This window comes from Carettochelys insculpta, chromosome 5, assembly GCF_033958435.1.
Source record: "Carettochelys insculpta isolate YL-2023 chromosome 5, ASM3395843v1, whole genome shotgun sequence".
In the NCBI taxonomy this organism is placed as follows: Eukaryota; Metazoa; Chordata; order Testudines; family Carettochelyidae; genus Carettochelys; species Carettochelys insculpta.
In genome coordinates this window covers 27,166,216-27,181,422 of record NC_134141.1, presented here as the reverse complement: position 1 = coordinate 27,181,422, position 15,207 = coordinate 27,166,216, and the positions used below count along the sequence as shown (strand labels likewise).

Below are 15,207 nucleotides of genomic sequence, written 5' to 3'. Positions count from 1 at the left end.
AGCCTGCAGGCTACGTGCCTGTTGGCCCTGCACCGTTGGTGCCGCGGGGGTCTGTGCCGCTTGCAGTGGTGCCGCCGGTTCTGGCGCTTGCCTGGCCGTCGCTCTGAATGCGCGGGCCGGCTGCTTAGCAATTGGAGGCTCAGCCTCTGCCACGTGCGCTGCTGCGCTGCCGCTTGCTTGTGACTGCGGCTGGGGGCTGTGTGCTACACCCGTCCCGCTCGCTGTGACCACCGGCAGGGATCGGTCTGGAGAGAGCTTCCTCCGTTTCTGTGCCGAGGGGGTGAGGGACACCGCCTTCCTTTTATGGACACCTGTGGGTCCCTCTGGTTGAGGCCTCTCCGGCACGTCTGGCTGGAGGGCCTTATCAAACAGCAGCATTTTCAGCCGCATTTCTCTATCCTTTCTGGCTCTGGCCGTGAGCTTTGCACAGAAGGAGCATTTCTGGGTGACGTGTGATTCCCCCAGGCACCTAATACATTGACTGTGCCCATCAGAGGCCAGCATAGCTTCGCGGCACGACTCACACTTCTTGAATGCTGAAGAGGACATTGCGGTGAGTCTTTGAGCTGTTAATAGGGTACTTAGCACCTTCTCTGTGCCTGTTCCCCTCTCACGGACTCCAGCCTGCCGCAGCAGGAGGCCTACTGGCCTTCACGTCCCTGGGTTGCCTCCGCTCCTCCTTCTCGTTACTAAGACTTTCTACTTATATATATATTATTTTTTTTTTTTTTTTTTTGCAATAAAGAAACAAACAATATAACTAAGAACTCTGAAAAGAAACTCTAAAACTCTGAAAAACTCTAAATACGCTGACTCTGGCCGCAGCCTGAGCAGATTCCATCTGCAGCCGATGGCGGTTAAGAAGGAACTGGTGGGGACCGGATCGCGCATGTGGCCGGGAGTGTGCAGGGAAGCGGCGCGTGCCAGCGCATGCGCGGTCTGGCAGAAACTGCTGGAAAGATCCGATCTGCGGCGCCGGGGCGAGCCTGACACCTATTGTGGAGCACCCACGGGGACACTCAAGGAAGAACTAAAGAAACTTTTCACAGAACATTATTTTTAAAATAAAGTCTAAGAATTACCCTCACAAATTTGATAGGATCACAGGCTTCAACCAACAATAAATTCTAGGCTTTTGAGTTAAGCCTGAAAAACAAAAATGACTATAATGAGAAAGTGGGATACCAATGAAAAAATACCTCACTTGAAATCCTTCACTGGCTTCCCTGTTTTTCCTGCGTTATCTAATTTATGATATTTTAAACACAACAGAGGTGGCCTGAATGAGTACTTGTAGCCAAAATACAGGCCAAGCTGCTTGGAAAGTTTATATGTAATCTTCGTTACAAATTCAAATAATCCAGGTGAGGAAGCCTGTTATTACTCATTGTTCAGAACCTTAAGAACTGGTGGTGACACTTCTAGTGGCCTGTGAAACCCAGCATAATTATCAATACTGTTTGCTATCTCAGAGAAACAAAGGATCCAATGACACACAAAGAGGTAACCTTCCAGTTCTGATCAAGATCCATTAGCAGAGGGGGGCAGCTTACACTAACAGCAACACAAGCAGTTATCTGCAGACAGATCCTAACTTCTAGTGCCATAAACCCAGCACCTTTCATAAGCATGAAAATACAGCAATTAAAATATTTTGAACACATTGTGGAAATCTGTTTTTACAAGTGTGTGGCTTTGTTCATTAATATTTTACATGAGGATTTTCTCTTGGTGGAAGTCTGGAAAAGGTTTAACAATAACTTAAGCCCCCCTGTTTCTGTGACAATTTATAATTTCAGTTTAAGCAATACTATCCTTGTAACTGCAGACTCAGGCAACTGAACATTTCAAAACTTTGCCTGAGAAGAACTGAGAGTGAAAAACCTCCTCATTAAAGCAGAACTTGTTGCTTCAGTTCATGTTCATGGGTTTTTAGAAACTCAACCTGCCAAAACAAACTATTTAAAAGCTTGTTTTAAATAGTATGCAACTCACTGCTCCCAATGCTGTTGTTAAGATTGCTAGAGGATGTTTCTTAGAGTGCATTCCTATCAGAACACCTTCCTGTGGTGTTGTGCAGAGTACAGCCACTCAATGCCAGTTTCCCAGTTACTCTTCAACTGCTTTGGCCATTTTCCCTTAGGTTTGCACAGATCTAACCCTCCACACAGGCCTCTTGCAGTTCTACCCTTCCTGGGACACTCAAAGTAAAAAACAAGTAAGTAACAACACAAATGAAAACATTCCCCTTGCTCTGGGAAATCTACTAGGCCGTATTCTTTCAGTTCCAGGCTGTAACCAGCCTTCTGTTTCAACAAGCCCTCCACATAATTTTCTGCCTGTTTCCATCCAACTGCAAGGTGGGCATGGCCTCTTAGATTTAAGCGTGCTTTCTGCTCCAGGTGTCTTCATTGTGGTTAATTGGGCCTCTAGTAGCCCTTAACCTCTCCCTGCCTTGCATAAATGTGTGCCCCATTACATATTTGTCACATTATTAGCCTAATGTTTCTTACAGCAGAACCTATTTAAGGCACCAGGAGAAACAATAGTAATAATTAAGATTTTCTTTAAAAATCTTTGAAGAAACACACCCAAAAAGTCCCATTAACAAACCATAAAATGTTTTACTGCCCTTTTTTTTTGGGGGGGGGGGGGCGGGGGGTCACTTACAACTTTTCTTTTCTAAACGTCCCACTACAAAACCAGTTTCTGGGACTGGCTCTATTTCCTAAGAGCATATCCTACAAAGCAGGAGTATTCCAAGGAGTGTTAGGTCCCAACAACATTTGTACTTTTGATACTGCAACAAAACACTTAATGCAGAAGATATCCAGCAGAGTAAGGATAGTTTATTTGCTTAAAAACAAATATTGGGCTGGTAAACATCTCTAGTTTTCATTTATGCTTCAAACTCACTATTATGTCATGGAGGTTTAAAGAAAGCAAGCTTCCTTCATCTAAAGGGTATCATTAGTTAAGAACATAACATAAGAACGGCCATACTGGGTCAGACCAAAGGTCCATCTAGCCCAGTATCCTGTCTGCTGAGAGTAGCCAATGCAAGGTGCCCCAGAGGAGGCGAACCAAAGACAATGATCAAGTTCTGATTTACTGTAACTTAGAAGTCGTAGTCAGCACACCTTTTCCTTTTTATTTTCTGGAATTGTCATTCTGAAGGAAGCTACAGCTGTACTTCACTACGGCTGAGTCTACACTTCCCTCATCTTTGAAGGGGGCATGTTAATCAGGGTGATGGGAGATTACTAATGAAATGCTGTGGTAAATACGCAGCACTTCATTAGGCTAATTGTCTCCTGCAGCAACTTTGAAGCATCAAACTTTGAAGCGCTGGCAAGCATGTAGCCACCTGTGCTACTTCGAAGTCCTTTACTTGAAGCTTCGAAGTTGCCACAGGGGAAAATTAGCTTAATGAAGTATCACCGCAGCACTTCATTTGTATCTCCCATCGCCCTGATTAATATGCCCCTTTGAAGTTGGGGGCAAGCACAGGCGCAGCCTACAAGTAATACAAACCACTGCTTAGGCTCCATGAAAATTTGCAAGCCAAAGTCTAGCTTAATTTTTCCCTCAACCTGCTATTTATAGAATCATAATGGACAAAGACTTTCATACTGTCCACCAAAAGGAGGGCAACACATTGTTCAATATTCCTTTCTTCTGGGGGAAGTACTTCATACCCAATTTCTACTGCTCTGACAGACTGCAGTCCCATAAGCATAAGCAGGCCTACCAAGAGGGGAGGCAACTGCCATAGGGGCCTTTGTGAAACACCACAGGAGCATCACTCCATGCAGTTTCTCAGGGCTCGGAGCTGGGGGGGGGAAGCACTGTGCTCTGGGTGGTGCTGAGGGCTGGCTGCCCCAGGCCCTGTCCCTTCCATGTGAGGCTCCGCACCTTTCACGACATGGAACTATGTGCCCCCAACATCTTCTCTCTAGGCCCAGAGCAGCTGTATGCCCCATTGGGCATAAGGTTCAGCTTCCTATAGCACATGGTAGGTTTGGTGCTTGCATTTTAGTGACCTCTGTCATGCAGTAGTTGGTATCCAAAGATTCAGGACACTGGGTCACAGGCACACATTTTTAAAAAAAATAATTTTTTGTAGAAAGGTTAATAAATGCAATTGGACATTTAATAAAGTACTATACAAAACTATAATGCAATTTGCTTCCAGTGCCCTGGGCAATTAATCACTTATTTGAGTATTAACTAGATAGTCGGCAAGTCCCTGAACTCTGTGATACAAAAGGAACTTATGTACTGTAACCAGAAAGGGGAGAAGAATAGGGAACAATGGAAATCAGAAAAGATTCATGCATAAAGGCGATGTCTAGATTCAAGAGATCCATCAGCAAAATACAGGCAAATTACAACAGTTCTGTTGGGAGAGGCTTTCCTAGCCCATCCACACAGGGCCAAATGTTGGGTAATCCCCTCTGTTGACAGACTTTATCTGCAGACCTCTGGGCTCCCAACAGAAGCCTGGAATCTAGACATAGCCAAAGTGTAAAATGACTATGCATACAATATCTTTTACCCATCTTACATCCTATAACACAACTTCTTAGCCACCAACAAAGCACGGGTAAAACAAATTTCGATAAACATAAGACCATTAGCTAAAAGGCTAAATTGGAATGAATTATGAACACAAGGCAGACACCCCTCTGATAAACTCTGAATTATGTAATCAACACCACTACAAGACCAAACTAAGAGCCCTAACTACAAAATGGCTGCTGGCCGCCAGCCACAAAATAATACCTTAAAAATATCTTATGGCTAAATGGAAGAGTTATACATACAAGATCCTACATAAAAATAAGCCCATACTCAGGCTGTTTTATAGCAAGGGTGATCTTGGGAAGCCACAGACCCACTGGTAAGGCAGATAAACTGGAGAGAAATACGGGGCATTCTCCGGCTGCCTGTGGTTGATAGGTCTAGTTATATCTTAGACGTATTTGCTCTGATCCATTAGATAGAGACAAACATCTACAAGAACTTTACCAAGCTTTCCTCGAACTACAATACCCACCTAAGGAAGGGAGGAAACAGACTGACAGAGCCAGATGGGTACCCCGAAGCCACCTGCTACAAGGCAGGCCTCGCAAGGAAAACAAGAGAACACAACTGACCATCACATACAGCCCCCACCCTAAGGCCTTTCCAAGGCATCATCAGTGATCTGCAACCCATCCTGAACAATGATCTTTCACTCTCACAGACCTTGGGAGGCAGGCTTGTCCTCACCTACAGACTGCCTGCCAACCTTAAACAAATCCTCACCAGCCACTACAAATCACAAACCAGTAGCTCTAGGCCTGGAACCAGCCCCTGCAACGGTCCTCGCTGCCAACTCTGCTCACATATCTATACCAGTGACATCATCACAGGACCTAACATCAGCCATCAGGGGCTCCTTTACTTACACATCTACTAATATAATATATGCCATCATGTTTCAGCAATGTCCCACTGCAATTTACATTGGCCAAACTGGACAGTCTCTACGTAAAAGAATAAATGGACATAAATCAGACGTCAGGAACGGTAATGTACAGAAGCCTTTGGGGGAACACTTCAATCTCCCTGGACACTCATTAGCAAATTTAAGGGTGACAGTCCTCAAACAAAGAAATTTCAGAAATCAAATGGAGAGAGAAATCTCTGAGCTGCAATTTATTTGCAAATTTTACTCCATTAACCAAGGATTAAACAGAGACTGGGAGTGGCTCGCAGCTTACAAAGGCAGCTTCTCTGACCTGGGTGTTAAGATCTCCACATTAGACTCTGACAATGGCTCATATCCCCCTGTCTGATCTGACTTGTTTTTTCCTCTTTTGATAAGTACTATTGATAGTGGGCCATTTCCACCTTGCTGAATAGACCTTGTCAGCTCTGGCCCTCCCTTTTTCTGGGACCCCATTCTTTAAATACCCCTCTGAAACCACCACCCCCCTTATGCATCTGATGAAGAGGGTCTTTGCCCACAAAAGCTGATGCTCCAAAATATCTGTTAGTCTATAAGGTGCCACAAGACTTCTTGTTGTTCATGTTTGGATGGAGGCCATGATGATCAGCTGGATCTGTCCATGTACCTGTCTCATAATTGTATACCATAATCTTTCTTTTCACTACACATTTATACTAAATTGGTTAGATTTGAATATATGCACACACTTGTCATGACCATTGCAGCTCTTGTCAGTCACTTGGGTATGCAACTGTAATACCTTAACAGATGACAGTCTACTTACTCAAATACAGTAGATGTGTACAGGCAGACTGCTGACTAAAATTTATATTATTCCTTCCTGGAAATTCTAGCTCAGAAAAGAATTCTAAAAGTCTCTTACATGGTTTTGGAAACACTTTCTGGACATTAAACATTAAACTCCTACCCCCTCAGACTAATAACCTACTGAAAGCCTATATGCAGTGAAAATTATGAGGTGTGTACATAGGATGATAGGGAAGCTTCAACAGCATCAGAAGTTTGGGATGGACAATCAGCTAAATTTGGATTCTTCAGCCAAGGCTCTCTTGCTTGGAAATCTTGCAATAAACAAGCTCTTTTGGAAGTTTGTAATCTCACTGGACCCAACAAATGCACAGACATGTGGGAATGAAAGTCGTGTGAGAGAACTTTTCCAAAATGTTCTGGATTTCTAATAAAGGTCAGTGGGCTTTTGGTTTTGTTTTATCCCAGCTCAAAATACAGAAATCAGTGGTTTGATAGACAACACAACAAACACAAAAAACCAACTATGTTACTGAAAGATTACAATGCAGGTTGAATTTCTCTAATCCAGAACTTTCATCTGGCAACATCCATAACCTGGGATGCTTTTAGTTAGCTGGCCGACTACTTATCATGGTTGTGGCCAAGCTTCCCGTGGTCCCATAAAGTTTGTTTAAAGACACCAGACCCGGCTATTAGTGTTCAGTGCTGTTATTAAGAGCCCAGGAAGTACTGAAAATGTTGATAATGTGCTAGATAATATTGATCTCCCATGGTCCAACAAATTCTCACTTCTGGTACCAGTCAGATCCTAAGGGTGCTGGATGAGAGAGGTTCAACCTGTAGCATGTGAGTGAAAAATAGCTAGATTTATGGCAACAGACTATTTGCAACATGGAGAGCAATACTAATTTCAAATCTAGCAACAGTGCCTGGCTCCAGCAACTGAACTTAGATATTTTAATTCTGAAACATTAGAGTATGTGACCTTAACTAACAGGCAGTCTTATTCACCTGTGTAGCTTTCAGTCTACAGTCACATTTCTCTAACTTCAACTCTCCAAGTTTGTAATCTTCGCTGATAAGCCCCTCCTCCCCAAACTCCTACAAAGAACAAACTCCAGCTGTCAAACCATGGGACACATACCCTGAGCCACTGCTTCTCTGTGAGAGCATCGCTGTAGTCCACATCTCTGCGCTGACGGGATCCCCTCCCAAATATTTTTTCTTCCTCTTCCTCACAAGTGAGCCTTTCGACTTCAGCATCGTCTTTAATAATCCAGGATGGAAGCTCATCCTCCTCCATCAAGCGAGGCTTGCGCTTAGGGTTTCGGGCATCCTCTCTGCGACGATCCATGTCCATACGCTGCAAGGGCAGTCAATACAGTGATTAACACCAGCAAGTGAAACGGGTACTTAATACTGAACCAAGTTTTACATAATGTTCTTTTTAAATCAGACTGACTACATTTCCCCCCCCAATTCACCATACTTCTATGGAATGCTAATCAGGAGAAGTATTCATACATGTTAATTGCTCACATATGTTCAATTCAGGTTTGTTATTACACACTGGCTATGTCTACACTAGCCCCAAACTTCGAAATGGCCACGCAAATGGCCATTTCAAAGTTTACTAATGAAGCGCTGAAATGCATATTCAGCGCTTCATTAGCATGCGGGTGGCCGCGGCACTTCGAAATTGATGCGCCTCGCCGCCGCGCAGCTCGTCCCGACGGGGCTCCTTTTCGAAAGGACCCCGCCTACTTCGAAGTCCCCTAAGGAGCCCCGTCGGGAAGAGCTGCGCAGCGGCGAGGTGCGTCAATTTTGAAGTGCTGCGGCCGCCTGCATGCTAATGAAGCGCTGCATATGCATTTCAGCGCTTCATTAGTAAACTTCGAAATGGCCATTTGCATGGCCATTTCGAAGTTTGGGGCTAGTGTAGACACAGCCACTGACTTCTATTTCTGAGGTACTGAGAACACAGTTTTCTACTTCTCTTTTGAAATAGGACAATTTCTGGTATTAACAAACTGGCACCCTAGAACTGGTTTCTATTGGCGGCAGGTCTGCAAAGAATATACAGCTAAAATCAGAGAAAAGGCCTCAACAGGCCAGTTTTGATTGCTTAGTAGCAAGGATTAGTAAAGTACACTATTCCCATTAAGTTACATAGATCAGCGTCCTTTGAATAATTAATTTCTTTACACTTGTAGAAGTGTTTGATTTGCTATTTGCAAGATATGGACTGAAAGGCCAAGTTAAAATGCATATTAATTAACATATATGCTTCCTTCCTCAGGGAAAATGTGAGAGGAAAATAGTTAAGCCATTCTCATTGAACCTGACTACAAAGACTGCAAATGGGGAGTCTGTTTCCCCAAAAGCAGATCATAAAAGCCCTTGTATTCCTGGGACACCTGTGGTCAACTCTTCCTACGTGTCAGTGACAGACAGTTAAAGTCTCTGTCTTGTTTCACTGTAACTCTAGTACTATACAGAAGTTACACACATGGCCCTATTGTCACCTTGATGATACCTGAAAATAGACTAGTAACTAACACCCCTATACATCAAATACTTCTGTGTAAGTGAAGTTTAGCATGATCAAGGCCTAAAACCATCAGATTCAAAAATATCCTGTACTTCTGACCTATTAGACAGGTGTCCTATTCCTTCTATATTACAATTGTGTTGGCCCTAAAAGGGAGCAAGCTCTCATCTAGAGTTAACAGTCAGTTTCCCTGTAAGCTGTGTGCTTGTGCAGCCACTCAGAAGAGATTCAAATGCCACCCAGCTGATAAGCAGAGCACCCACAGCTAGGCTTTGTGTTTCTACTGGTGGTGCACATGCTTCGTGCACATAAAAATTTATTCCACATATGGATGGAAAAGACTATAGGATACATTGGCTACAACTACTTATTTTTAGCATAAAGATGAATAGTATACTGATACTGGCTTTGTGAGGGAAAATTAACTAAAACAGCACAACAGAAGTATCAGCTCAGTTTTTTTTGGCTCCTAGGATCCCACTTCAAAGGATGATTTTAGAACAGGAACCTTATTTATGTGAAAAGATAGCACTAGACATAGCTTTAATTATATTAATATGCTTTAACTAGGAACAAGCATTCCCTTATTTTGTTTATAATCCCTGTGAGGGATTTTACCTGCACTGCACTGGACAAGAAGGGGCTGCGGAAGCTGGGCCCCCTCAAACTGTCTGTGCATGCTCCAAATGAAACCACAGCATAATAGGGAGCAGCCTGACTCAATTAGGTCTGACTGATGAGGACAGACAATGCTGGTTCCCAGCTCCCCTTAGGAGCTGCTGAACCCTAGACCAAACATACCCAGGCAAATATCAGACTATCTACACTAGACAATGAGGAGATGGAGTCTTCAGGATCTTCGCCTGCCAACTATCCCAGAGGAACAGTAAGGGCAGGCACAATACAGCTGGAGGAAGCCTAAGGAAGGCTCCCTACATGCTCTACCCCCCACTCCAAGCTGCCAGCAGCAGAGGCCATGTGTTGTCTACATGCCATGTGCCCATGGGTGGGGGGGAATGAAGGGGATGGCTTTGCATGCTACCTCACCCCCTGCACAATCTAGCTGCCTGGGACGTGCTTGTGGTGCAGGGAGCATCCAGAGCTTCCCTACCCTTACACCTCAAACGTGCCTAACATACAGCTACCACATAGCCCCTGCAAATGGCTGCTATATGCAGTGTGCGAGGGCATGGAAAGTTGTGAGTCTGCCTGAGACTTCCACTGAGCTGCTGGCTGGGAGAGGCCTAAGGTAGTGCCCCATAGCCAGAGCCTGCACTGGCAATCTGGGAACAAAGATGAAGTGCTTAACCCTCCAGAGCTGGATCATGCTCCAGCTGCATAAAATGACTCTGGTGGCTCCATGAGGAAAGGCTCACTGGTGCTTTCAGGTCCTAAATGCTTCTCAGGAAACATTATGTTGAACACAGCAGGCCTGGGCTGGCAGTTTAATAGCAATATGATGCATTGCCACATAGGGGAAATGTTGCCTCTGCCATCTGACGTTTGGTACCAGTGATGATTCCCATTTGGGTACAAACTATGCTTTAAGGTACATCCCTGAGCAACAGGTGATGTACATCTGTACTACCCCCAGATCATCTCTCCAGCTACTCCAGTCCCTCCCAGTTTTCCGGATATCTGTCACTCATGTTAGAATAAGCAGTGGCCTGCAACCCCCCAGTACACAAGGGGTAGGCTGCAATGATTCCACCATCACACTCCTCCCTTTTGGGTGCGTGTGCTCCAGAGGGGGTCTGAGGTTACACAGGGTTTGGGGCTATGCCAAGCCCTTATGTGTGAAAGTCTGGAGGCCTCTTCAGCAACTACTGCCTTGGATGCTCCCAAGCTAGCCAGTCCCATAGCTGTGCTTAGGCAGACTTCATATCAATTCCACGCTGCTAACAATGATGGAAGTGCTAATACAGACAAGATGCAGGCATTTTCATCTCTGCATTATCTAGTCCTGCTGAAAGAACTGCTACCCATTCTCTGCATGGACAAGCCGAACAGGACTCATGACATCACCATCACCATAAGCTCCTAACTTACCAATAGTTAAACTATTGTGTTTACCCCTGGGAGACGCTAATTTCAGAACAATGCAAGTAGAGCCATTTAAAGATGGAATAGTGTCAAAAATCAGAACCAGAAATAATGACCAGCTGATATGCAATGTTTGAATTCTTCCAAGGCAACTCTGAATCCTCTTGCTGCCATTAGGCAGATGATACTACTTCACCGTACCACTCTATAGGACTTACCATTTTCAGTCATCTAGTGAAGCTCCTCTCTTTCCCATGGAGATTACATTCTGCCCTGAACTCCCCACATCCCCAAACCCCTGCTTTGGTTGCTGCCTCTCCCACAACCCTTTCTGTAGTTTGAAATCCAGGAGAGCAGCAGCTCTTGCAACATAAAGTGGTTACAGGAAAAGACTATGGAAGAAGCTGTACTTCTAATTGTCAGTGCTCTTACCATGAAAAGATCAAATTCCTCTTCACGTCGCGCAATCATCTGATTCAAAGTCTCATCATCAGGAACTTCATCTTCTTCCTAGTGACAGAGAGGAAAAAATTTATAGTGATGCAATCTGACGCATCCGTTCTTACTTAGTCAGTGTTGTCATGACCTTCTTTCTACCAGAGTATGACACGTGAAATACTTAAATGAAAACTAAAACTGAAAGACTTTCACTGGTAGTTGACTCTGAGGAAACACAGGCTTAATTTCATCAAAGATGCAAATGGGCCTTATAACCACCTTTGTAAGTGCATTGTGAAGAAATGAGAAAATGTGTAACCAGGAAGTTTTGGTTTGCGGTTTTCCTGGGTCACAAGCACAGCTTCTTGTCAGCTCATTTTTTCAGTTAATGTACGCATTTTTCTTTTGCTACCCTATTCTCTTCCTGGAAACTCCCTCTGTCCCCCAGAAATGCCACTTCTCTCCCATGCTACCTTAACAAAGGTGAAGGAAGAGAATTCTAATACAACACTATTGCTAATCACAGAAAAAGGAACTGGCCAAGCTTTGTTTCTCTAACCCAATGCCCAGCACAAAGCTCTAAGCCTAAGTTTTGCCTTCTATTACATAACAAAGAAACACAGAAAATGTTTGTATGTTTCCTTTAATCATCATCCTTATCAATAACCATGGGCTCAGCGCCCGTTGGTGTCTGATGCCTCTCTCACTATTTCCTTCCATCTTTCCCTGTCCAGTGCAGAGCAGCTTAGTTTCTGTAGACTAGCTCCGCACCAATCTACTACATCATCTATCCATTCTCTGTGGGGTCTGCCTCTCCTATTCGAACCATCCATTATGCCGAATACTAGGGTCTTGATTTTTCGTTCATCATTCATTCTGCAAATATGCCCAAAGAGTTGTAGCTTCTGTTTTATAACCTCCTGCAGCAGGTTCTCTTTCGGCTGTAGCTTCCTATATAGTTCCTCATTGGTGACCTTCTGCATCCATCCTATTCTCAGAATCTTTCTATAACAACTCCTTTTGAACGCCAATATTCTTCCTTTCGAACCTTTCGTTATCACCCACGTCTCACATCTGTACAACATGCTGCTGAATACACACATTTTCAAGACACCCAGCTTTGTTCTTAAGCTAATTGCTTTGCTTTTCCAGATCTTATCCATCCCCTTCAAACTTGCTCTTGCTTTCGCTATTCTAGTCGCTATTTCCTTCTTACAGTCTAGATCATACATTATGTTGCTCCCCAGATATGTGAACTTCTCCACATTTTCTAGTTCAATACCATCCACACTGATCTTGCTTCCTATTTCCTTATCAACAAAAAAACAAACTCCATTCACTGGCAAAATAAATCTGGAGTCTAGCATTCCATTCAAAATGTGGTATTTCCGTACAGTCACAACACTCACTTTCAGCATGATCAGGGCCCACAGTGCTCAGCTCCTGCTCTAAATATTTATTATTTATTATATTATTAGCTACGTCTACACGTGAAGCCTACATCGAAATAGCTTATTTCGATGTAGCGACATCGAAATAGGCGATTTCGATGAATAACGTCTACACGTCCTCCAGGGCTGGCAACGTCGACGTTCAACATCGACGTTGTGCAGCACCACATCGAAATAGGCGCTGCGAAGGAACATCTAGACGCCAAAGTAGCACACATCGAAATAAGGGTGCCAGGCACAGCTGCAGACAGGGTCACAGGGCAGACTCAACAGCAAGCCGCTCCCTTAAAGGGCCCCTCCCAGACACACTTGCACTAAACAACACAAGATCCACAGAGCCGACAACTGGTTGCAGACCCTGTGCATGCAGCATGGATCCCCAGCTGCCGCAGCAGAAGCCAGAACCCCTGGGCTAAGGGCTGCTGCACACGGTGACCATAGAGCCCCGCAGGGGCTAGAGGCTGCGTCTACACGTGCACGCTACTTCGAAGTAGCGGCAGTAACTTCGAAATAGCGCCCGTCACGTCTACACGTGTTGGGCGCTATTTCGAAGTTGAAATCGACGTTAGGCGGCGAGACGTCGAAGTCGCTAACCCCATGAGCGGATGGGAATAGCGCCCTACTTCGACGTTCAACATCGAAGTAGGGACGTGTAGACGATCCGCGTCCCACAACATCGAAATAGCGGGGTCCTCCATGGCGGCCATCAGCTGGGGGGTTGAGAGATACTCTCTCTCCAGCCCTTGCGGGGCTCTGTGGTCACCGTGGGCAGCAGCCCTTAGCCCAGGGCTTCTGGCTGCTGCTGCTGCAGCTGGGGGTCCGTGCTGCATATACAGGGTCTGCAACTAGTTGTTGGCTCTGTGTATCTTGCACTGTTTAATGAAAGTGTGTCTGGGAGGGGCCCTTTAAGGGAGCGGCTTGCTGTTGAGTCCGCCCCGTGACCCTGTCTGCAGCTGTGCCTGGCTCCCTTATTTCGATGTGTGCTACTTTGCCGTGTAGACGTTCCCTCGCTGTGCCTATTTCGATGTTGGGCTGAGCAACGTCGAAGTTGAACATCGACGTTGCCAGCCCTGGAGGACGTGTAGACGTTATTCATCGAAATAGCCTATTTCGATGTCGCAACATCGAAATAAGCTATTTTGAAGTTGGGTGCACGTGTAGACGTAGCCAGAGAGAGCACGTCTCTCATCCCCTCAGCTGATGGCCACCATGGCGGACCCCGCTATTTCGATGTTGCAGGATGCGGATTGTCTACATGTGCCCTACTTTGACGTTCAGCTTCGAAGCAGGGCGCTATTCCCATCCTCTCATGGGGTTAGCGGCTTTGACGTCTCGCCGCCTAACGTCGATGTTAACATCGAAATAGCGCCCAACACGTGTAGCCGTGACGGGCGCTACTTCGAAGTTAGTGCCGCTACTTCGAAGTAGCGTGCACGTGTAGACACGGCTATTGTGAAAGGTGTTGGTGCTCTAAGTCCACTTCCTCGTTGACAAGTCTCCACATCAGAACTGACAAACTTAATTGCAGTCTCAGAGGAGAGGCCACAGACTGAACATGCCTGGAGCCCAAACTACCTTCTTACACATGGGGATAGTGCCTCAGAGTTAGACTGGAAGAACACTGTGAAGGAGGCTTCCATTGTTCCTGCCCATCCTATACTTGTTCTTCAGAGAAAGGGCATCATCTTCAAGAGCTGTCAACATACTAGCTTTCAAAAGTAGCACATTTAAATATATAAAACTCTGTTTGCATCTTCCACACTTCCATGGCTGAGTTGGCAAAAACTTCATAGTTCATTTAACAGGAAGCAGGTCCAACTCAATTTACACATCTTACAATGCCAGTACTTAATCTATTAACACTGCTATCAAAAACTGCATTTATCAACAACCCTTCCAGCCAGTTTCTATCTGTAACATCCAGAACAAGGACCCTGGCACAGAAAAACACACTTGTATTCAACATTAGTTTCACTTAAAATGTCACAAATTGGAAGATTAAGCTATTTACTGTTTGATTCCTACATGTGACTTGAGTAGATTGTGAACATACAATTGAGGTTTGTTTGTTTTTTGATTCCCTACAATAACAAACACCACAGACCCATTCAAAATAGGGAGGAAGACAGTTTGGGGTAGCTCAAGGCAAATTTTTATACCTTTTTGTCCAAATACACAAGCGATCCAAACAACATCGTGCCTCATCTTCCCTCCATCCCATTAAGTACATAATAGCAAAGATCAGACAAGATTGTTAAACTTTTCAAAGAGGAATAAAGAACAGTGTCACCAATTTAACTCTGGCTAAACGTACAGTAATAAAATCGCATGTACCATGAAGACTAATGCAAAATAACTGGAGAAGTGATAGCAGAATAAGTGTTCAGAACAACTCAAAGGATATACTATTCTAACATATGGGCCCATGCGCCACATGCATCCTTCATTAAAAGAGG

At 44.7% G+C, this 15,207-nt stretch overlaps 1 protein-coding gene across 6 annotated transcripts in view; it reads right to left on the bottom strand.

Moving 5' to 3' along the window:
* SMARCA2 (SWI/SNF related BAF chromatin remodeling complex subunit ATPase 2) overlaps positions 1–15,207 on the bottom strand; it is a 187,630-nt gene that overhangs the window by 51,718 nt on the left and 120,705 nt on the right. For all 6 annotated transcript variants that reach the window (XM_074994827.1, XM_074994830.1, XM_074994831.1 and 3 more), the window contains 2 exons: positions 11,295–11,372; positions 7,413–7,631 (listed from right to left, as the gene is read on the bottom strand). In XM_074994827.1, the coding sequence (XP_074850928.1) occupies positions 7,413–7,631; positions 11,295–11,372 (297 nt within the window). The remainder of the gene's footprint in view (positions 1–7,412; positions 7,632–11,294; positions 11,373–15,207) is intronic.